The 24,308-nt window shown below is 36.7% G+C and overlaps 1 protein-coding gene across 33 annotated transcripts in view; it reads right to left on the reverse strand.

Moving 5' to 3' along the window:
* SOX6 (SRY-box transcription factor 6) overlaps positions 1–24,308 on the reverse strand; it is a 766,932-nt gene that overhangs the window by 7,936 nt on the left and 734,688 nt on the right. For 29 of the 33 annotated variants that reach the window (XM_021926855.2, XM_021926881.2, XM_021926873.2 and 26 more), the window contains 2 exons: positions 13,591–13,824; positions 10,632–10,848 (listed from right to left, as the gene is read on the reverse strand). In XM_021926855.2, the coding sequence (XP_021782547.1) occupies positions 10,632–10,848; positions 13,591–13,824 (451 nt within the window). The remainder of the gene's footprint in view (positions 1–10,631; positions 10,849–13,590; positions 13,825–24,308) is intronic. The other 4 variants (XM_021926880.2, XM_021926879.2, XM_021926874.2 and 1 more) reach the window with 1 other exon arrangement.

A 24,308-nucleotide genomic window follows, 5' to 3' on the forward strand; every position in this document is an offset into this window, starting at 1 on the left:
TGCCCTCCAGCCTGGCAGAGGGAGAAGGGATGGAGATGGTTTAGAAACACGGTGTGAGATAGATATCTGTTCACGCTGAATTTAGCAACCTCTTTTAATCACCACAAGGCATATCATATCCCTAACATAACATATAAAATATTTTCAGGTATACCAACTCACCCAATTAACATCATGACCCCATAAGTTACTATTTTTTCCATTTCCAGATGAAGAAAACCAGACCTTGCTTCAAGCCCTGCATTCAATAACCAGCAGAGCCAGAATGTGAATCTAAGCCATTGGCTGACTTGAATCCTATCACTCTTTCCTTTATAGATATTCAATCTACAGATACACTAAGCTCACTGTATATCATAAAAATGCCTGACTTCTATGGAGACTGTCAGCACCTAGCTGACACTAAGCACTTGACATGGATCCAGTTTTTATGATTCTCATGGTGAGTTTTTTGGTTGCCTGAAGAAAACAGATAATAGAGGAATCTAGATCGATGTATAGAAGCATCATATAGAATATTAGTTTCCCTCTTATTGAATCAAATTTTAAAACAGTATACTTCTGGCTTCCTAAGTTTTGGGCAAATTAACACAAATTAAATTTTATGCTAACCTTACCAAGATATTGAATGCCTCATTAATTTTTTTTACTGAATTTGAATAACTGCGATAAAATATTTTTGCCTTAATCACATTATGAGTGTAGAGCGAAATCTTTTACTGCAATGTTAACCCATTTTACAGATTTCCCAATTTGGCAAGCTGATCTATAATATAAACTCTGCATAAAAACAAACTATCAAATGATTCGTTTTCTTTTCACAAAGAATAGATGGTCACTTTTTGCAATATTTTTATCTATATCTGATATAGATATAGAATATCTATGTCAACAGGTCTACTGAATAAATTTAAATTGAGTTCATATTATGCACTGGGAACTATATTTAGGTGTTTTTACATTATCTTCTTGAATCCTCATAATAAGCCGGAGAGTTAGGTATCATTTTCCCTCTTTTACACATGAAGTGACCAATTAAGTTTCAGAAAATTCAAGCTGTTTGTTCAAGGCCACGCAAGTACCATAATCAGGAGTTGAACCTTCACTGTGTCACAAATTCTCTAGTATATATCGAGATCAGGGCGAGAAAGGCAAGCTCACACTATCAGAAAAATCCTTAGCAATTTAAATCAGAATTGAAATCTTCTACACTGGGCTCCACATAGTTCAGAGTATTTGGACTTTAAGCTGGTAATGGAATGCTAAAAATAAATAAACAAGCAAATAAAACATCTGTACAATTTCTTTCTAGAGTGAGAGTGAGACACATGATATTCAAAAGCCTAGTCCTGGGAGTGGAGAGATAGATATGGCTGTTTTAAGCCCCCAGACAACGCTAAAAGCCAGTGAGGGTAAAAACCCAGGGGTTACTCCCCACCTGGAGGAAATGAAGGGAGTCCAGCTCTGGTAAGGTTTTCACATTCACATACAACTATTCGAGGTTGTACATAAATGCTAGAGTGAGAACTTATTCCTGTGAGAGATGATTTTTGACTCTCCAAGCCTTCTGGGAAGAAGGTTATGTGGTATGGTGCAAAGAGCTCAGGTTTTGGAGTCAGATTGGCTTGGGTTTAAATCCCAGCTGCATCAGTTACTGGCTGTGTGATCTTGGGCAGGCTAATTATTATCACCGACATTGCCTCTCCTCATCTATAAATTAGAACAATCACATTTGACAGGACTGTGAAGATTAAGTAAGAACATATATGCAAAGCATTACATTACAGAGTAGATGAAAATGTTAATTCCCTTTCCTTTCCTCCTTTGGGAAGCTGGTGTAAACCTCACAGAGCGCAAGCATGTCCTAGGTCTGGGGGAGCACCAAGAAAATGACAAGGTAATTCTCTGGACTCTCCATGAGTACCGGCCCACAGGAGCCATTTGGAATTGGCAGTTAATTGTAAAACAATACTCTAGTTCACAAGCCTGGCCAGGAGAGGATTTCCTCTTTACCGCAGAACGTAGAGAAGGGCATCTGAGATGGGAAAATGTTGACATCTTCTAAGAAATGTTTAAAAAGGAAAAAGTACCCAAAGAATAACATTTGGTACTGTATAACCCTTTCTCTAACCCTAAGTCCCTCCTTTCTCTAATTTATGAAATATTTCCATTATACCCTCTGGAACTCAACTGTCAGTCCTTACCGACTCACCTTCTTGCTCTAACTGAAACTTGGCTCTCTCTCTAGGCCATGAGTCTCCCTAAGGGCCTTGGAAGAGTTGGTTATTTGCTTTCCATGCCCCTCACATGAATGGGTCTGGAGGTGGGGTAGTTCCCTTCTTAGCTCCTCATTGCCTCTTCCAACCTACTTTTTAATCCCTCCATCCTAAAAATCTCATCTTTGAATCTCATGTCACCAGACTATGTCACCCACTCATACCTTTATCTACCTACTGTCTGATCAGTCCCCCTCATTCCTAAAAGACGTTAGCTCCTGGCTCACTGTTGCTGTCTCTTCAACATAACCTCTGCCATGATCCTTGATGACTTTGCTATCTCTGTAGATGTTCATTCTAACACCTGGCTATCTCAGTGTGACCTCCCCTCCACTGTGATAATCTGGGTCCCTCCCTATCTTAGTTGCTTGCTCTTTTGTCATACAGTGGACCTTGTCTTTTTCATCTGTCACTCCTCCCTAATCTCAATTTTAAATATCCCACTCTGTAACCACCACACCTTATTTTTCTAGTTTTCTCCCTCTAGTACCCAGTTTATGATTTCACTCCCCATTCCCTCTGAGGAGCTACGGTTTCCTGACCCTTCAACCCACCTTCACTGCCCTCAGTTACTTGAGCCTCTCCCTGCTTGTGCCCCCACTTACCTCTTTACCCAGTTCCAATTCCATGGTTACTCACTCCCTCGCAGACACTCTTCATTCTCTTACATAGCAAAACTCCAACTTTAGTTCAGTCTCTCTGCCTACTCTTCTGTTTAGCCACACAGCTGAACTTGGCTGGAGAAAATACGCTGCCATACTTACTAGTCTCTAAATTTACAATCCTGTACTTCAAACAGGCCTCTGGTGCTGTTCAGCCATCATATTGCACGTTGTCCTAGCCCACTCCTTCTTTTAGCCTCCTAGACAATTACTTCCTACCTTCTTAACTTTCCTCAAATATCCAACTTCTTCTCCCCCTTTCTCACTCCAAGCTAATGGCCTGGCTTTCCATTTCATGGAGAAATTAGAAGCAATCAGAAGAAACTTTTCACAAACTCCCACTGTCACATTGACAGGCCTCCCTGTATCTGTGCCCCATTCTCTGCCTGCCTTCCCATATTTTGAATCAGCTCATAATCCAATATAAGGCTAACCCCTCTGCTTGTGCACTGAAACTATCTGTTCTTGTTTGCTAAAGATATCTCTCCAACAATTGTCTCTACCATCTGAATCATTGATTCTGTATAGAATTCCCAGCAAACATGCTATAATCACTCATACCATAAAAAACAAAACCAAAAATCTCTCTCTTGGCACATGTCCCCCTCCAGCTCTTGCTCCATTTCTTTGATGTCCTTTAAAGCAAAACTCTTTAAAAAGTTGTCTTTCTTCATTTCTTCTACTCAATTCTTTCTTAAACCCACTTCAATCACTCCCAGTATGCCACTGAAACAGAGCTTATGAAGGTCACACCATCAATAATCTTCATATTGTTAAATCCAAAAGTCAGTTCTTGGTCCTCATGTTACCCAGATCTATAACACAGGCAGCATTTGATATAGTTGATCATTTTCTCCTTGCTGAAACATTTTATTCACTTGTTGTCTCAGATGCCGCACCCTCCTGGTCTTCCTCCTATCTCATTGGCTGCTCCTTCTAAGTTCCCATCTCCCTGCCATCTAAGCACCGAAGTGCCCATGGATTCAGTCCTTGGACTTCTTCTCTTCTCTATCTAAATTTATTCCCTTGGTGATTTCATCTAATTCCATGGCTTTAAATATTATCTATATGCTGACAACTTCCCAATTTATATCTCCAGAAAGCCTCTCGCTCCTAAATTCTAGACTCATATATATATATATATAAAAAACTGCTTATTTGATTTGGATGTCTAAGTGCTGTCTCAATCTCATAGGTGCAAAACTTAAAGTCCTGATCATTCTCCCACATACCTGCCCCTCTCATGGCCATCCTATTCTCGGTTAATGATTACTTCGTGCTTCCAGCTGAATAAGCCAATCTATGGTAACTGTATTTCTTTCAAACCCTGTATCCAATTGATCAGCAAATCCTATTGTTTCTTCTTCAGGAACACATCTAGAACCCATCTACTTCTTACCACCTCCACCCCTACAAACCTGGAACAAACCACCATCAACTCCAATCTGGTTTATTGTAAGAGACTGGCTTCCTTGCTACAGGCCATTCTCCCTTCAGAAAATTCTCAACATAGCAGATAGCGTGATCCTTTAAAAACCTAAGTCATATGAAAGCATTCCTCTGCTTAAAACTCATCAATGCCTTTCCATCTCACTCAGGGTCAAATACAAAGTCTTCACAATGTCTTACAAGCCTTTTCATAACTTGGCTCCTTGTTATGAAGACTATGGCTTACAAGTCTTTTCTATTACTCTTCCTACCTACTCACTTTGCTCCTGTCATTCTGGTCTTTTTATTTCTTCTTGGAACAAACTAGGCACAATCTTTCCTTAAAACCTTTGCAGTTGCTGTTCTCTCTGCCTACATTTCCCAGATATCTGCACAGCTTGCTCCCTTACCTACTCAGGCCTTTGCTCAAATGTTGCCTTCTCAGAGAGGCTTTCCATGACTACCCTATTTAAAATTGCACCCTATATGCTGAAACTTCCTACCCTTTTCCTTACTTTACTTTGTTTAAGGCACTTCTCACTATTATTTATTTATTTGTTTGTTTTTTGTTTGACTTCTATCACTAGAATATAAGCTTCAAGAGACAAAAATTTTCACTGACATAGTTCCAGAACTCAGACTGCTTGTAACATAGGAGGAACTCAGTAAATATCTGTTAAATATATAGGATGAATGAATGAATGAATCAGAGAAAAACAAATGAAAATCCTAGGTAATCTATTCCAGGGAAGAAAAGATGTAGTAAGAATAGCTGTATGAAAATAACCATCTTTAGATGCTTGAATGGCTATTCTCATAAATAAAGGGAAGATTTGTTCTAGGAGACACGAAAGAAGATTAGAACCAACCTGCAAAGTAGCAGGAAGGCAGATTATGGCTTAGTTAACAGAAAAGAAAACTTGCTAGAATTAGGAAATGTTCCACAAAGGAACTAGCTCCCTTGGGAAGCAGTGAGCTCTCTACCCTTGGAAGAGTTCAAGTAGAACTTAGGGAAGACTCCTACAATGGTTTAAAGTATATAACATCTGAGGCCCCTTCTATGTTGCAACTAATTCTGTGGATGCAAAATCAGAAGCTAACCATCACGCTGATCTTGCTCTCTTATTATCATTATTAGCATAAAGAGAGACTAAAAAACAACTAACTGTGCATAGCTAATTACAGTGTTGTGCCATGTCTTGTGTGTGTATGTGTGTGTATAACACACTATTATATGCTAATCTATTCATATATGTATCTGGCTTCCCCAACTATAGAATTTTCTGAAACTCATGTGTACAGAAATAAGGCCTCATGTACCATATTAATATAGCAAAGTGTTGGACACATAGCTGGTTTCAAAGAGGCCCTTACCAACTGACTAATAAATCAATGAACAAAGTAAGAAATCCAGCCAGCAGGCTCAAGCTTTGTCTATCAGAAATTACTTTCCTAAAAAGCATTTTTTCCTTCCTTTATAGATCAATTTCAAAGTCAAAATTCAAACACTGCAGATTTCACAAACAGGAATAGCTGGCAGGTATTGGGCTTTGCAAATAATGAATGTGCACATCAAAACAACATTTGTGGATGTTTGTAAAAGTATATACATGAGTTGATATGAACAGAGATACTTAAGAACCCTTCCTCCCAGTCTAAGTAAAGAGTAAAACCTGGCCCTGATAGAGCCCACCATTGCTACATGACTTCAAAATTACAGGAATATTTCTGGAGTGTAATCTAGCTTTGCCAATTACAAAGTAACTACATATTTATGCTGGCAAAGCCCCATTGTTTGCTGACCCTTCAGACCCTTCAAAGTGTATAAACAAAGACAAGGAAGTTTGTTTCATTAGGAGATAAGCCTATACGTCACATATCTCTACAGCTGATATTGCAGGAAGGAACAGAAATAATATTAATCTGTTCACTTTACCTATTGAATGTTCTAATCCAGGGTCTTTACATGAGGACAATACTTAAAAGAGCACGGCTAATCTATGCTAACATAATTGTATTTTATAAGTGTCTTAAGTAGGATTGATTCAACCTCTTTAAAATTAAGATTAAAATGGCAAATGTTCAAATCACTTATAGTACAAGGCACTAAAATAATTATTTTAATATAACATGGAATATATACTTGGCACACAGTATTATTTTTCTAGAATAATAATATTTACTTGAATTTAAAGCTTTTCATATGCCAGGCAATGTTCTAAGCACTTTACAAATAGTAAGTTACTCAGTCTTCAAGAAGAGTCCTGCATATGTCATTGGTATTGTCATTCTCATTCTACATATGAGGAAACTGGGGTAGAGAGGAATAAATGTTTCCCAAGGGCAAGGGGAGAGTTCAGATGGATAAAGACTGCCATGTATTACTTCCTACAGCCAAGAACGTGCAGATCTAGTATTTGAGCCAGACTAGTCTGACTCCAGAATTGATGCTCTTAACCACTCCACTATACCGCCTGTGTGTAATATCATGTCCTTACCAATGGCCTTTGGTAAAAGGGACATATGTTTCACATTCACATAAACCTGGTTTATATCTCAGCTCGGTCATTTACTAGCTGTGTGACCTTAGACAAATTATTTAACATCTCTGAATATTGCATTTTTCAATTGTATAGTGGGAATGATATTCCATATCTTGCAAATTATTTGCAATAATCTGTATAATCCACTTGGCAGAGTACATAGCACACAGTAAGTATTCAATAATTTATCTTTATCATTGCTAAAAAAGTAGCCCCAAATTTAATATTTTATACTAGTTTTATATCAGTATCATGGGGAATTGTTTCCAGGACCCCCCACAGATAACAAAATCTGAGGATGCTCAAGTCCCTTTTATAAAGTGGTATAGTATTTGCATATAACCTACACACATCCCCCATATACTTTAAACAATCTCATTATTTGTAATAGCTAATACAATATAAATGTTATGTAAACACTTTTTATACTGAATTGTTTAGGAAATAAATGCAAGAAAAAAAAAAGTCTGTAGATGTTCCATACAGATGCAAACACTGTAGACCTAACTACACAGTGTACTGTAGCAATAATGTAACATTTTCTGGAATTTTTTAAAAAAATAATTTTGATCCAAAATTGGTTGAATCCACACACATACGGAGGGCTGAATGTACCTGCATAATTCTCTATGAGTTCATAGGTAAATTACCAAATAAGTTTCAAATAAATGGAAGTATATTTGGTACAGTTCTTGGGAAGACATCATTGTAGCTATATGGACCCTAATGAATATTCCCTCTACATTAATAGTACTCTTATCTGGATTGTTACAACATTCCAATACTCTGCAAACTGAAGAGGTTAAAACCAAGGCAAGAGATAACTTTGCTCCATTCCATATTATTGATAAATTCATTTCATAATAGCTAAGTAATAAAAAAAAAATCTAACTCATCAGCCACAGTTGTGTAGTCAGTAAAATGCATGAAAATGTTGAGCAGTATATGCATTTTTATTGGCTTGAAAGTTATGCACGTCCTTTCAAAATCAGCTATAAAAATTGATCTCACCCCATTCCATCAAGACATCAATAGCAATATTTGAATTTTTGTTTGTTTTTTGCTCAGCTCTTGTAATAACCTCATATCTAATAAAGATCAATTTCCAAAGATAAACCTCAGGAAATTAATAATCTATCAACTACAACTACTTAAAAGAGAACAAAAATCCTTAAGCAGAAACGACATCTGGCTCTATGTAGCAAGTATTATCAAAGCTGGGCAGAGAGGAAAATGCTCAGCATTGATATTAAAGAATAAGACATTGTGATCATTGCCTGCTCTTCAGTAGCCCTATTCTGCAGTCTAAAATGATCCTTCCATAAAGGACTGTCCTATACTATCAAGAACAGGATACTTAGTCTCTAAATTTCAAAGCTCTTTTTTATGCACCATATACCACAAGCAGAGACTTCATTTTCTCCAAGTGCTAAGAGCTCTTGCTCAGAGGGCACAGCCACACTCATGACTGTGCACATAGGGCCATGAGGCATATTTTGAGACAAAATGGTAAAGACAGTTCCTCAGTCATTTGGCATGATGAGGGCCAAGACCTGAATTTGAACCTTTGCTCTTTAGCACCTTTCTGTAGCCACAGGAACTCTCTAAAACTCAACTTCTTTATCTTATTTAGAGAAATATGGGACTATATATCTAAAATCCTAGTATACGCTAGATAGTCAATAAATAATAGATGTTATTAAATTGTTTTAGTTTTTTATTTTACATGCATTGGTACATGTTGTGGTATTTTGATCCAGAGCTGTTTTAATGTACCTTTTAGTAAAGGGAACTAAATTCAATAGTATTACTGCAACTCATATTTTCAAATAAGTATTACATCAAGGTATTAAAACAGTACTTTTAGTAGCCTTCCAGACCGGCGAAACAGCCCCACTATGTATCACTATATACACAAGGAACATGACTGAGGACAAGGGCAGGAATCACAAAAGGTCTCAAACTTAAACTTTTGGATTGTTCAAAAGAGATTATACACAATCTTAGAGGTGTACTAACAGGATTAAAAGAGAATGTTTATCACACAATCTTAAAGTGGACTATGAATTAGTATTTTTCATAAAACCTCTAATTATCATCTGAATAGCCCAATTACACCGCATTGCGCTTTTTAGTGTTAAACGCATTACCTTTAAAATTACAAACATTTATAATATAGAGGAATTTGGTAATCCTATTTTGTCATGTCTTCATTTGTTGACATACTGGGATCTTTTATAATAAAGTGGCTTAAGCTTCTCTCTACCTCTAAAAGATTCTGCCATGGTATAAAGAAATTCACTGATCATCTGGTGTGATATAAAATATGGTTTTCTGTGATAGGAAATACATATTAAATAGTAATGATAATGCTAGAGTTCACCTTTATTGATATTGTATTAAGCACTATATAAAGTACTTTTAAAAGCGTTGCCTCATTGAATCCTCTCAACAATCATACAAGATAGTTTCTACTATTCGTTTCATTCTACACATGAGAAAACAAAAGTTAGAGAAGTTAAATAACTTGCCCAGATAGATGGCACAGTCAGTATGTGAACCCCAGCAGTCAAACTCCAAAGCCCACGCTCCTCCCCAAAACACTGCAGTGTATTGCACAGATTCATGACCCAGACTACTTTCAATGGCTTTGTTTTCTTATTCTATTTACTATTCCTTTTAAACATATGCTCTGAAACCAACTTTTTGTTCCATGGGGTTACCTCTTGAGTGCCCTTAAAAGTAAATTGCTCTTTACTTCTCCTTTAAGGTATCGCTTTTTCTACCTTCAAGTGAAGCTCTCTTAGTTCCCTGGCACAACACAGCTCCTCAGTTCTCCTCCAAGTTCATAGCAAATGCAGCTTCCCTCTTGCTTACTCCACTTCTCTCTCTCAAGCTCTTTCCCAAGTGTTTCCCTACTCTGAGTCCAGCCGCTTCAGGTCTGTGCCTCAGATGGCCCTCTGGGTTTGCCACCCTGCTGTGCTTCTAGGTCTAGGTATGTTGGAATCTACAGTTATCTGCATCCCCACTTATCCTGACTACTGTGGTTATGAGGGGCCTCTTTTGAATGCAGACAGCCAGTCAGCCAAGTTGAAATTTATACCAGAAATCTATTACTTAATTTTTAAACAAAATGACATGAAATCAGACTTGAAGATATCAAAAGCATGTCTAGTTTCTGATTTAAGCAAGAAAATACACATTGTTACTGCTCCCACCACAGAATAATTTACTGCAACAGGAGTTCTGGATCTTATCCCAAAAATGAGATCCTCTAACCAATGTCAAGGCCAATTATCTTGTGGTAGATCCCACAACAAAAGCAGACTATTGTGATTAGAGTCAGAAGCACCACCCAGAGAAGCTGGAAAGCTTCTGGGGATTTCTTAAGGTTAGTTTTTATTTTTTCTCCTTGTGTGTCTGGTTAAATAAACTACCAGAAACTCTGTGTGTGGGCACTGAGCATCTTAAATTGGCTTGGGAGACAATGACAGGGGTGATCAGCTGGGAGTGAGCTCTTCCAGGTTTGGCTTGATTTGAGCAAAAGCCATGGTGCAAGGCAGTGCCCCTATGACACAGCAAAGATTCTCATGGCCAAGCCCCTTCAGTATGTCACAACATCCTCTTTCCCTAATCTCCTTCCCAAACATACTGCCAATAGCCATCCTATAGTTACTTACTGCAAAAGAAAAGCCCAGGTGGCTAAATTCAGGAATACTTACCCCACAGTAAAGAACTGCCTCATCTCCTGTCTCCGAGACCTCATCAGTTGCTTATACTCCCCAATCCGAAGCTTTTTGCCATCAACAATGCAGGTGCGTTTCGGTCGGGGTTTGTATTTATAGTTTGGGTACTTCTCTAAGTGGATCTTGCTTAGCCGGGCCTGCTCTTCATAATAAGGTTGCTTCTCCTGGTTGGACATTGATTTCCAGCGAGATCCTATAAATAAAAATAGCCTTAAGTACCGAAGTGGTCAAGGCAACATATTCTAGGCAAACACAACTAGATATACCTTTCCACCACTTCACTCATCTGTGTGCTGGGTGGCTCCAATTACCACATAGCAATGGCTATCCCAACTATACTCTTAGTCTGTAGTACAAAGCATATGACGCTTTCTCGTACTATTTCTCTCAATAGTTTAAGACTGATGCTACTATACGTTTTAAAATATATCTTTGCTGCTTAAAGATCATCGCCTACACCAAGATCTTTCCCCATCCACCTGCCTATCCTCTCAACAGGGTTAAAAGGCTAAACTTCCTAAGCATACTTTTGAGCATGACAGGATTCTCAGGAAAAGCTTTCTTTGTCCTAGAAATTCAAACATCTCCCAAACTCCAAGTATCTTTAGTGAAACTATCCTTTGACAAGATGTCAGCAGATGTTGAAATCCTTCCATATATGAAAAGCTACTGTGCACAAGTCTCCCATGGCCTAGGTAATTAAAAAACCTAAGCTCTACTTAAGAAGTTATAGCTTTAGAACCGGAAGGTACCGTTGGAATTATATATACCATTTTCAAGTACTATAAACGTTCATTCAAAGCTGTACCAATAAAAGTACAAAAATTTTTAATATGGTTTATACAGGAAGAAGGATAAGTATTCACTTCTCTAATATTGTTTATAAAGAATTATCTAAACACTTGATGAAGAGGGGATGTGTTTTTTTACATGTATCAAATTGCATTTTTGTGTCTCGTTGGTGAATAAAGCGGTAACAGCTGTGCAGGCTGGATGTTAGCTATTCTTCAGTGGAGATTTTTTGTACATAAACAAATGGAAAAGTTGTACAAATATTCTCTGCAGCCAGCAATATCCTGGTCTGCTTTAATAGCACATCCATCCCTGCTCTTTCCTGATTGTTGTGCAAAAGTTGTGTAGAAGGCTTATGCAGATATGCTTCTCTCTGTTCTGCTGGTTTCCAGCAGCTTAAAGCCCCAATTAACAAAGAATTCTTGGTGCTCTTGAAATGCTTGCACTTAAAACTTTACATTTTAATGAATATACTTACTATATTCTTTTTTTTAATTATTATTACACTTTAAGTTCTAGGGTACATGTGCATAACGTGCAGGTTTGTTACATATGTATACTTGTGCCATGTTGGTGTGCTGCACCCATCAACTCGTCAGCACCCATCAACTCGTCATTTACATCAGTGAGTTACTTACTATATTCTTAATAATTTTTTCACAGAATGCACACAAATGATATAGATTCCCCATAGCTGCCAAAATGGAAACAGAGAGGCTCTGTGCCCATCTGAAAGCTTTCTCATATTGCTACTAAAAGGGCAGAAAAATAAGAAAATCTTCAAGTTAGATATAAAACTGTAAGGCCAGAGCAGCACTGATTTTTTTTTTTTTTTTTTTTTTTTAGAATATCGTTTAACTAGAAAAAAAAAAAAAATGTATGTCCACGAGGAACATTTTGGTTTGAAAGGTATTTAAATTCAAAAGAATAACATCCCTATGAGTAACTCTGAAGCTCTAAAAATGAAAAGCACACTTAATTGTAGTGACATTTAGTATCCATTTTGAAATTAGAAAATCAAAAGAAAAAAAAGAAAAACATATTTTAACATTTCACCACTATTTGATCTTATGTATGTTTTAAATTTTTCTTAGAGGTCACTGCCTCAAAATGCCTCAGAATCAAGTTAAACTATTTATACAGTGACAAAACACGTGTATCTGTGCATGTCCAGATCACTGATATTTACTCAGGTTAAATATTTATTACTTTTGAACAAAACATTTAAAAAATTAAAACCACAGTTTAAGTCTCTAATGTTTTTCAGCTTCTTAAACGGCTTCCTTTGAGATTTTGTCACATCGTGACAGCTTAAGTAGAACAGTGCCTTCTGTGTTTTTCCTTTTTAAAGAGGAAACATGTTGACTGTAATGCTGCATGTTGAATAAAATATGTTTAACATGTTGAGCACAATAATTCCAAACTGTACAATCCGCACTAGGCAAGCTCTACACTAATAGAACAAGGCTTGAGTTTAATCCTGAGAAATAGAGAATCACTCTGGCAATTTACCACAAACTGGGCCTCTGCCCTGTGGTTCATGTGCTCAGCTCACTGCTATGAAATTTGAACTAGTCTGTCCTGTTAAAATAATTGTAGATTTATTTTACAAGTTTTAAAGTGATCATCAGAGGCACGGTTCTGCACTCCATGAATTTCACACCATTTTGTGTTTCTATTCCTTGATGAATTCTTTCAGTGGGACATATAAACCCAAGACGCTAAAGCAGAACACTAGGGTCTATGAGTACTTCATAGCAACGCATGAATGTAAGAGAACTGCACAGTAAAAAGAGATAAAGCTTGTCTCCATGATTCTTGTTTAGCAGTGACCTCTCAAGAGTTGCTAAATTCACAATATTAACACATACTATAAATAGTTTTGTCTTAAAAATAAGTGTTTAGCTAGTCCTGACCTGGTACCTGGTGGATATAATAACTCCCAAACCTAAATGCCACGTTATGGGTTGGGGGAGGCAGATGTGATGACGAAGGCTCCTGCGGCAGCTGTCTGACCTTCGTCTAACTTGTGCCCACCACAATCTCCCTTAGGATCCTAGTTATGCCCCTGCTTCCCACCCTGGTGGCACTCATGGGACTCGCCGGGGGAGAAGATCAACTTTAGCTGCGCTGCTGCACTTACCTAAGATTTTGCTAATGTTGGAGTTATGCATGTCGGGGAAGGCCTGAAGTATTTTCCTCCTCTCATCCTTTGCCCAAACCATGAATGCATTCATTGGTCGCTTGATGTGTGGCTCGCTGCTGGCACGGCCGCGGGCGTCCCTGTAGACTCGTGCTTCAGCCACAGTGGCACCTCCTGTTGGCCAACAATAATACTGCTGTAGTTTAGCTGCAGAGCCATTCATTGCTTTACTTCCTGTAATGTCAGGGCAGGAAGAAGAAGATTAATGGAAAGTGTTATTTTGTGGATAATGTCACATAGCTTGCCCCCTGGGTCAGCTGTTTTCCCCAGGTCCTCCTCTTCTTTTCTAAGTGACTTCTTGGAAGTAGAAGGCAGGTTCAAAGGACAGTTCTACAGGCTCTTCTGATGTAGCCCTCAAAGGCACACTAAGAATTAATTTTGTGTGTGTTTTATATACCCTACCACATTTACTACAATAAATGGAAGGTGATTATAGAGCAATGAATGACATTACCTTATGGCAAACTTTCCTGCTGTAATTCCTTTCTTCAAAAGCATGCTCTTACCAGTCATTTTAGACTCATTTGCCCCAGATCACAACCACTCTGTATGTTTCCCCCAAATAGAATTGTTTTTCACAATATTGTGTTCACCTGTGCTCTTCTCACTGCCTAGAAGACCCTTCTCCTACTCCTTCATGCTAAATCCCATTCATCCTTCAATGCTGACATGTTTCATGATTGAATGAATTAATTCTATGAAAAACATTAATTGAGCAATTACTATAACCTAGGTTTTATGCCAGGTGCTAAGGAGACCATGGTAAATAAAACAGCCCCTGCTTCTAAAGAGCTCACAGTTCAGAGTAAGGATAGACAATGATAACAAAGAGGGTAAGAGGTGCTACTATACTGACGTTAACAGGGCACCGAAAGAGCACCAGACAGAATGGTCAGCTAGCACTTCCTAGGAGATGAGATGTCTAAACTGAGTCTTCAAGGATGAATAGGAATCAGCAAGTGAGTCGGAGAGGAAGTAAAGTCCGATGGGAAGGGTAATTCAGGCTAAAGGAACAGAATTTGCAATGATGCTCCCCAGACTGCACTCAGTCCTCCTGCTTTCAGGAGACATGCCCCATAGTAATAATTGTTTATGTGACTATCTCCCTCCTTTCCACTCCTCTCAGGAATATGAGATACCTAAAGTTAGTGATTATGCTGTACTCATTCTTGTATCCTCAGGATTTTTCACATAACAGATAATAAAATATTCATTAAGCAAAGATTATTTGGTTTTCAACTCATATGCAAAAGTCATAGACTGAGGCATTTATTTCAAGCGTCCTGTTCTATTTTTCTGTTTAAGTGTAGTTCTTTAACATCTATGAAACTATGCCTAAATTCCTGATGTTTTATAATTTCCAAAGAGCTGACTCTAGTAACATACGAGATTGAAAGCTCCTTGAAGATAGGACAAGGGCTGGGTCTTATTCACTGCTCTATTCCTAGGATTCATTAAAGTACTTGGCACATAGGATTTCAGTTAGTAAATTATGTTATATTAATGAATGATTGAATAAATAAATGAATGAATGAACATGGCTCTTACTTGTCTTCATGCACCCTATGCCAGGATGATATACTGATGTATACTTTGTGATGTGGCAACTCCTGACTATCTCCCACAGATTGAGAACTTTTATAATTAAACGTAAAGTGGTCGGACTGATAGCCTCAGACAAGGCTTCTACCGCATAACAGGAAAGCCTATGCCCAGAAGTTTAGAAGCAAAATGTACATTAAAATCAACCTTTCTATTTTCTGGAAAAAGTAAATCCTTTCCGCTCAGTGAAGTTATTATACAGGACCAACATGATTCAATCAATTTCTGGCCCTTCCTCTCTATTTTTAGATACCTTGGTTAAGTAGAAATTTGTTTGTGTCAAAGCCAGTAATAAATTACAACATTATAGTGCACTATTATTTAGCAAATATGGTCATCATTTACTGCAAACAAAAGACAGTATAAAAGGGTGGGATTGGCTAACATGAATTTTTTTCTAAACAGGAAGGAGAGCAGAAAGGCTACTTTCTGAAGACTGTACAAAAATAACATATTTTATAAACAGCCCTTCTTTTCGGCCTACTAGATAGAATGATCCTTTACATGAAAAGTCTTAGATCCCAAGATGCATAACTAATATGATACCTTTCTGCCACCATACCCACAGTACATTAATTTCATTTAAAATGCACTGACCATACAGGATAAATTGATTTCACTTTATATGGGTTTGACAGCCATGTTTATTGTGCAGTGAAATGTAGTGTAGCTTCCAGCCGACAATATCCATCAACACAGGGCAATATGCTGACTGCTGGGCCAGATGAAGGCATACATTACTCTGGAAGTGAAACACTCATTCAGATATGACAGTGTCTTCTCCTGAGGATCACCATGGTAATTTATGATGCCCTCAGTGCCATTACTTTACAACTGACATGGATTCAGCAATTTATATACTGACATGCATTCACATAAAAGGAGACAGGTTTGTGGAGAATGTCAGATGCAAAAACATTTCAATATTATTCTAAGTTAACTGCTATGCCACAGGTGATTAACATTTGAGACCTGCTTCTTCTGTTGTAGCTTTCTCTTCACCTCTAGCAAAACCAAATAGTCAGCTTCCATTTATTTCTTCATTTAAAATATGTATTTCATTGTAAATGGGAAGTTTTACTGTCCCAAAGACTGACAGAGATCATAGTGGATTTTTAGATGCTGGCTTTAGTATAAACATTCTAGATTCTCTACTTGGTACCAAATGAGTCTCCCAGATATGCCATACATATGCCCAATCTCTCTCCCACTCATGCTATACCACAGTCTTCACATATCCTTCCTACTCTCTTCTACTTTACCAATTTCTACCTTTTTCCGAGGAACAGAGCTCAAGTCTGACCTCTACCCTGCACTGACCTTTACTTTTCCTCCTACATCACATATTATCTTCAGGAGCTGAAGGATAAGGAATTGATTACACAGCAGTTTTCTGGGACTCACATGAAATGCTTCCAGAAGTTGAAAAATTCAAGCACGGTGCACAGAACAAAAACATGAATTAAGAAGGCAAAGAATAGAAAATGCTTTAGATCATGTGCACATCTCTTTTTTCTGGTCACCTCTTCTCTCTTCCAGAAGGAGTGAACCATAAATGGATGGGGACATCCTAAGCTAAACTAGAAATGTTGTATCAGATGAACCAAGATTTGGGAAGAAGAGATTTACCCAGGGAGGCCAACATTTGAAACTACTTTTAAAGCAAATCTGATACCTGATCAACTACAGCAGCGACTTTTAACACCACACAGATTGCAGTGCCCAGATCCCTTTGCAAAATCCTAACTTGGAAAATGTTTTCCTGTTTTTCCTTCTCCCACTCTTCCTATTTTTGCCCCCTTCCTGTTCTATCTCCCAAATACGTAGTACTCTAAAGCTATTTTACGACTATGCAAATTATGCCCAGGAGGTCACTCTCCTTAATTAGAAAGTCAATGAAAACAACAATAACAAATCAAATTTGCATATAAAAGTGGTCTCACCTTTGCTTTCACCACCACCACTAACATCCTAGAAAGGGAGTCTATCCTTCCCTAGATTTATAATATCTGAGTTAACACCTGGGTAATGTACAGAAAATACAGTAATAGAAACCACAAATGCCCCACAAATACATATTGAGGGTTTCCTCTATTCTGTCTTTTTGAAGTGACTATGCCATTTAAGACTTACATGGAATTCATTGAAGCATCCATATGAGTACTATGCAGAAAGATGTTTTCAATGAATATTTCTTAAATATTTTGATAGAAAACATTTCTCAATATTACTTTTTTTCATTTAAAGCTGACAACTTATCTATTACTTGAATTTACAATCTAAGTTCGAGTTAAGCTTAGATTCAGAATTTTAAGAAAGTATTAGAGCCTACAAAGTCAAAAGAACATTTATTAAGTGTCCCTAAACTTTGCTTCTGATACAAAATGGTAAAGGAATTGTTGCCACAGTAGAAATACTTACGATTGTATGTGTGTGTACAAATTCAGAAATTTAAAAATGGAAACTACATGCCTGGAAAACCCTTATAAACACATAAGAAAAATTTTATAGCATATTATAAATTGTTTTCAAAAGGTATACTATTAATCTGTGTATCTGAAGTCTAAAATTCACTTTGTTATAATTAATTTTAAAAATATGCATATTGTATGATTTCATACTGCTCCATTCATCATTAAGTGCAAAACACCAAACATTTCATTCTTAAATAGCCAATAGTCTGCATCAGAATCCAGAACTTGGAATGGCTCATAATTCTATGAGGCAGCTTCTTCTCCTTTTAATAGCAGAGGAGTCATTTGTGAGTTCAGCGTATGCTTTTTCATGGAAAGCAGTTAGAAGAAGCCTAGACCCACAGCTATGTACCTGCAGACGGCTTTCCAGCTGACCTAAGAGTCTTTAATTGCCAGCAACAGCAGTCTCAAATGACAGTTACTGAAAGGCCAAGAGATCAACAGCACCACAGTAGGCTTCAAGGGAAAGCAAGGTCTCTGTACGTCAGGAGAGGCTGCTCTGTACAACTTCCCCTAGAAGGCTCAAATTGGTTAATTCATCCTTCATCTCAGTTTGTGTAAAGACAAACTTTCAGTTAAAGATAGTTAATCTGCAGAGAGAAAATAGAAATTGCCAAGGCAAAAATCTCCTCAGAAAGCTGTGATTTGAATGATTTAAAGACAAGACAAAATTGAGTTTTTCCAGGTGGGTTGGAAAGAAGGCCAGTTTCACCATCACAGCCTCTGGAAATGGTCCTGAACTAATCCTGGAGAGGCCCCTTCCTGGTTAAATTCCAAGGGATATCCGAGTGAATGAGTGAGTGCTTGTGCATATATAAAATTATCCCTAAGGGGAACTCTGGTTAATTCTATAATGTGCCTAGTAATCATTTATTTATCTATTAATTCCATAAACACTTCTGACACAATTCATATGTACCCAGCATTGTGATGGGGTATACAAAGATAGATAATACATGTACTTTGTTTTTAAGGAATTTGGTCCCCAATGTGAGAAGACACATTAATTAAAAATTACAAATGATGCTAACAGAGGTAATTTAAACATACTATTAGAGCAGGGAAAATAAGCTACTAACACAATTGGAGTGGACAGAGATGAATATTAGGGAGGCTTCAGAGTTGAAGTGGTGCTTGAGCGGCATCTTAAAGGAGAAGTAATAATTTACCAGCAGGTATGAATATGAAACTACTTTGGGCGAGGAAATCAGTGTGAGCAAAGGCACAGTTTATAACAAAAGCAAAGAACAATTTTAGGGAATAAAAAGAAGCTGGTGATGGCTTGGGTTTATGTAAAAATGAAAAAAAGAGGGGAGTACTAAGAGATGAAACCAGAAAAGTAAATAGGGACCAAATTTGCTAAGCACCTTGAATGCCAAGCCAAGAAATCTTTTAAGGTTTTTAAGCAGAAGAGTAACATGGAAAAAATATGTTCCAGAAGAGATCAGAATGGAAAACTAAATGAGAAATTACCACTGAAGAGTCTCAATGATTACCAGTGAATTGATAATAAAGAATAGAGAAAAATAAAGTAACTACCTCTTCAAGGGCCCATTAAAACTTACATTTTGTCAGACAGAATTAATGTGATACATGCAAAATATTGGCACAAAAGGTTGTATTATAAAATCAAATTCTGGTAATGGCAGAATAGCTCATATCAGACCTATCCTCCAACAGATAATAAATACAAACTCCGAAAAAAATATGAAAAAAAAACCCCATAGATGTTGAAGATTCCTGAGAGCTACCAAAACTAAACCGAAACTGGAGTGGATTCCATCCTAAAATGAAAGGCATTTTACTAACTGAAATTCTGTTTTCATAGTTTTTCCCATGAAGACACTTCCTAGTCTTCATAGCATGGAGTGGCTAGAATGCAAATAGAAAGTCAGTCTAATTGGCTTAATGTGTCAGAAGACAGAGTTTGAACTTACAAGTGGCTGCTGACCCCTGAACTTGCCATGTATTTAGAAGACTCAGGTGAACCCAATGAAAAAATAGAGCTGTGTATCTGGAAAATCTGAAAAGCGATTTCAACTGATGCCCTTTGCAAGAGAAACAGAATTTGAATTTGAATCCTATCAAGCTAGCAAGAATTCATAAACACCTTGGGCTTTCCACTGAAACTCCAGAGGGGCAACTCCTTAGGAATAAATTCTATATGCCAGGACTAAGGATTTGCCCTAAGACTAAAACCAAAATTAAAAAAGACTCTCCCTAACAATGCAAAAACTAAGTTTCCACAAGTTCAACGTGTATAGCAGGTAATTTAACTGCTTCCTGCCCCCAAAATTAAAAATTTTCAGAGGAAGATAATAGAATACAGAGTATCTACAATGGATAATCCACAACATACAATATATAATAAAAAATTGTGACTTGTACAAACAAGCAGGAAAATGTGACTCAGAGACCAAAAAATAAAAAATAAATAAATAAAACGAAGACAAAGACTGGCTGAAAATTACCTGAATTTTGTGAGAAACATCAGCTAAGAGGTTTAAAACATTCAGAGAAATGCAGGCCAAATAAATACAAACAAAACCACACCTAGAAACTAGTTAAACTGCTGAAAAGCAAAGACAAAGAGAAAATTCCAGAGAAAAGGGACATATTACTCACAGGGAAATAAAATTACAAATAAGGACTGATTATTCACTAGAAACAATGAAGACTAGTAGACTATGGAACATCTTTATAATGCTAAAAAAGGAAATAAATTCAGAGTTTTATCCAGTGAACATATGCTTCAAAAATGATTATGAAATATACTCTCAAATGATTAAAAGCTAAAAGAATGAGTTACCAGCAGACAAAAACCAAAAGAGATATTCAAGGAAATTATTCAAGAGGAAAAGAAATAACACTCAATAAAAACCAGATATACAGAAAGAAAGGAAGAATATCAAAAATGATTTGTGATCATTTTTTCTTCTCTGGATTTCACTAATAAACAGCTAATTGTTTAATGTTTTTAAAAGGCAAGGAACTATTTAATACAAAATATAACATTGTATTGTGGGATTTATAACATATAAAAAGGTAAAATATGGAACAATAGCATATTACCACAAAAGATGAGGGTATAAATAGAATTAGATTGTTAAAACTTGTTTTATTTTACATGAAGTGATAAAATTTTAACTGTAAGGATACTCAATTAAGGTTTGATAGTGAATTCTTAGAAAAACTAATTTAAAAAAATACGAAGAGGCCATGCGAGGTAGTTCATGCCTGCAATTTCAGCACTTTGGGAGGCAGAGGTGGGAGGATCTCGTGAGGCCAGGACTTCAAGACCAGCCTGGGCAACATACTGAGATTCTGTCTCTACAAAAGGTTAAAAAATTAGCTAGGTGTGGCGGCATGCACCTGTAGTTCCAGCTACTCAGGAGGCTGAGGTAGGAGGATTGCTTGAGCCCAGGAGGTTGAGGCTGGGCCACGGCACTCTAGCCTGGGTGATGGAACAAGACCTTGACTCAAAACAAAAAACAAACAAACAAAAGTAAAAAATACAAAGAAGTATAGCTACAAATTCAACAGAGTACTTCAAACAAAAGACCTTAAAAGGGATTCAATTAACACAAAGGAAGGCAGAAGAGGAGAAATAGAAGATGAAAAACTGAGGGAACAAATACAAATAGTGAAAAAATACTAAAATGTAAGACCTAAGCCCAACAAATTTAATAATTATATTAAACAGAAATAAATCAAATTATCTAATTAAAAGTCAGTGATTTCTCTGAATAGATAAAGAGTAAGAATCAATGAAACAGAAAACAGATACAATAAAGACAACTTACAAAGTCAAGGCTATAAACTTAAAAAGAACAACAAAATTAATAAATCCTAAGTAAGATGGGTCAACAGACAAAGAGAGAAGACAAAAATGCCAGTATTTGGACTGAAAGAGGAGATTTCACTGTAGATACTATCCATATTACAAAGATAAAAAGGGAATATTATAAATAACTTAATTTCAATAAATTTGACAACTTAGAATGAACATATTTGTTGAAAGACACAAACTACCAAAATTCACTCAAGAATAAATAGAAAATCTGAATACACTGATAGCTAATCAATCAATTGAATTTATAACCAAGAATTTATCCACAAAGAAAACTGAAGCCCTGAATGGTTTCACTGGTAAGTTCTTTCAAACATTTAAGGAAAATAAGAATAATATTGCATAAAGGTAAGAAAGTAGAGGAAGAAGGAACACTTCTTTTTTTTTTTTTTTTGAGACGGAGTCTCGCTCTGTCGCCCAGGCTGGAGTGCAGTGGCCGGATCTCAGCTCACTGCAAGCTCCACCTCCCGGGTTCACGCCATTCTCCGGCCTCAGCCTCCTGAGTAGCTGGGACTACAGGCGCCCGCCACCTCGCCAGGCGCCCGCCACCTCGCCCGGCTAGTTTTTTTTTTGTATTTCTTAATAGAGACGGGGTTTCACCGTGTTAGCCAGGATGGTCTCGATCTCCTGACCTCGTGATCCGCCCGTCTCGGCCTCCCAAAGTGCTGGGATTACAGGCTTGAGCCACCGCGCCCGGCCGGAACACTTCTTAAATAAGTTTATGAGGCAGCACACCTTGACAGAGGTTTGAGCATAAGTGCAAAATTTTAAAATAAAATGTTAACAAATTGAATCCAGCCAAATGTAAAAAATAGATAATACATCATGACCAAGTAGAACTTATCTCAGTAACGTGAAATTGGTTTAACATTTGAAATCCAGACAATGTAGCTCATTACATTAACAGAACAAAGGGAAAGAAAACACATGGTAATCACAACAGATTCAGAAAATGGTTTTGACAACATTCAATACTCAATCATGTTGGAAATGCTCAGAAAATTAGTATTAAAAGGAAACTTTCCCAGTCTGATAAAGGGCATTTCAGAAAAACCTACAGGTAACATCATAATAGTGAACTACCAAATGCTTTCTCCAAAAATGATCAACAAGGCAAACATGTCCACTCTCACCACTGTTAATCAACAATCAAAAAATAAAAAGCTCACGCTTTATAATTTGGGAAGCTAAGGTGGGCGGATCATGAGGTCAGGAGTTCAAGACCAGCCTGACCAATACGGTGAAACCCTGCTCTACTAAAAATACAAAAATTAGCCAGGCGTGGTGTCGTGTGCCTGTAATCCCAGCTACTCAGGAGGCTGAGGCAGGAGAATGTCTTGAAACTGGGAGGAGGCTGCAGTGAGCCGAGATCGTGCCACTGTACTCCAGGCTGGGCAACAGAGCAAGACTCCATCTCAAAAAAATAAAATAAAACAAAATAAAAAATAAAAAAATAAAAAGCATACAAATTATAAGGGAACAAATAATGTCATCTATTCATATATAATTGTTTACATAAAAAATCCTAAGGAATTTACAAAATACTAGAACTAATAAGTGAATTTAACAGTATTGCAATAAACAATAAAAAATACAGAAATCAATCATATTTCTTTATACTAGCAGCAAACAATTAAAAAATAATATTCAAATTTATATATATAGTATCATCAGATAATAAAATACTTGGGAATAAATTTAACTGATAAAACTATTCAAGACATCTACACTAAAAACAATACAACATCTGTGACTTAAAGACCTAAATAAATGGAGGAATATACCATGTTCATTAATCAGAAGACTCAATATTGTTACAATGTTATTGTTCTCAAATTTATCTACAGATTCAACCAAATTCCAATAAAAATTATCCAAAGGTTTTTTCATTTAAGGTGACAAACTGATTTTAAAATTCATATGAAAAATAAAGCAGTAGGACAAACTAAAACAAACTTGAAGAAAATTAGAGGATTCAAACTACCTTAATGAAAATCAAGGCTGTTAAAGTGGAAAATGATAGTTTTTTCAACAAACACTGAACAAGTTGATAGATACACTTGAAAAAAGTCTTGGATCTTGTATCACAGATTATATCCAACAATTAGAGATAAATCATGACTTAAATCAAGAAAGAAAAAACTATAACACTCCTCTAAATATACGTAAGACAATAATTTAGTGACTTTAAAGTAAAAGACTCTTAGATACAACATACAAATTACTAAATATACAAGAAAACTGTTAAATTAAACTTTATAAAAATTACAACTCTGCTTATCAAAAGTCATTGTTAAAAAAATAAAATGTCAAAGCGCATACTGGAAAAAATATTCAGAACACACATGTCTGACTTGCATCCAGGATACACATAAAGAATGACCAAAAACCTCTGATTTTAAAACGGACAATAGACTTAAATGAACATTTTTACAAAAAAGCATATAGATATGGCCAATAAGCAGATGAAAAGGTATTCCCTATCATTAATCATCAGAAAAATGCAAATCGAAACCACAGTGAGATGCATTTCACATCCACTGGAATGGCTTAAGTGCTAAATGTTGGCAAGTATAGGGAGCAACTGTAACTCTAATATACTGGTGGTGAAAGTATAAAACAGCATAATCATTTTCTGGCAATTTCTTCTAATTAAAATGCATATTTGCATATGACCCAGCAACCAAATTAAAATTTCTGTCAAAAATAGACTTATATAAGAATATGACAGC

This window comes from Papio anubis, chromosome 12 (genome assembly GCF_008728515.1).
Source record: "Papio anubis isolate 15944 chromosome 12, Panubis1.0, whole genome shotgun sequence".
NCBI lineage: Eukaryota > Metazoa > Chordata > Mammalia > Primates > Cercopithecidae > Papio > Papio anubis.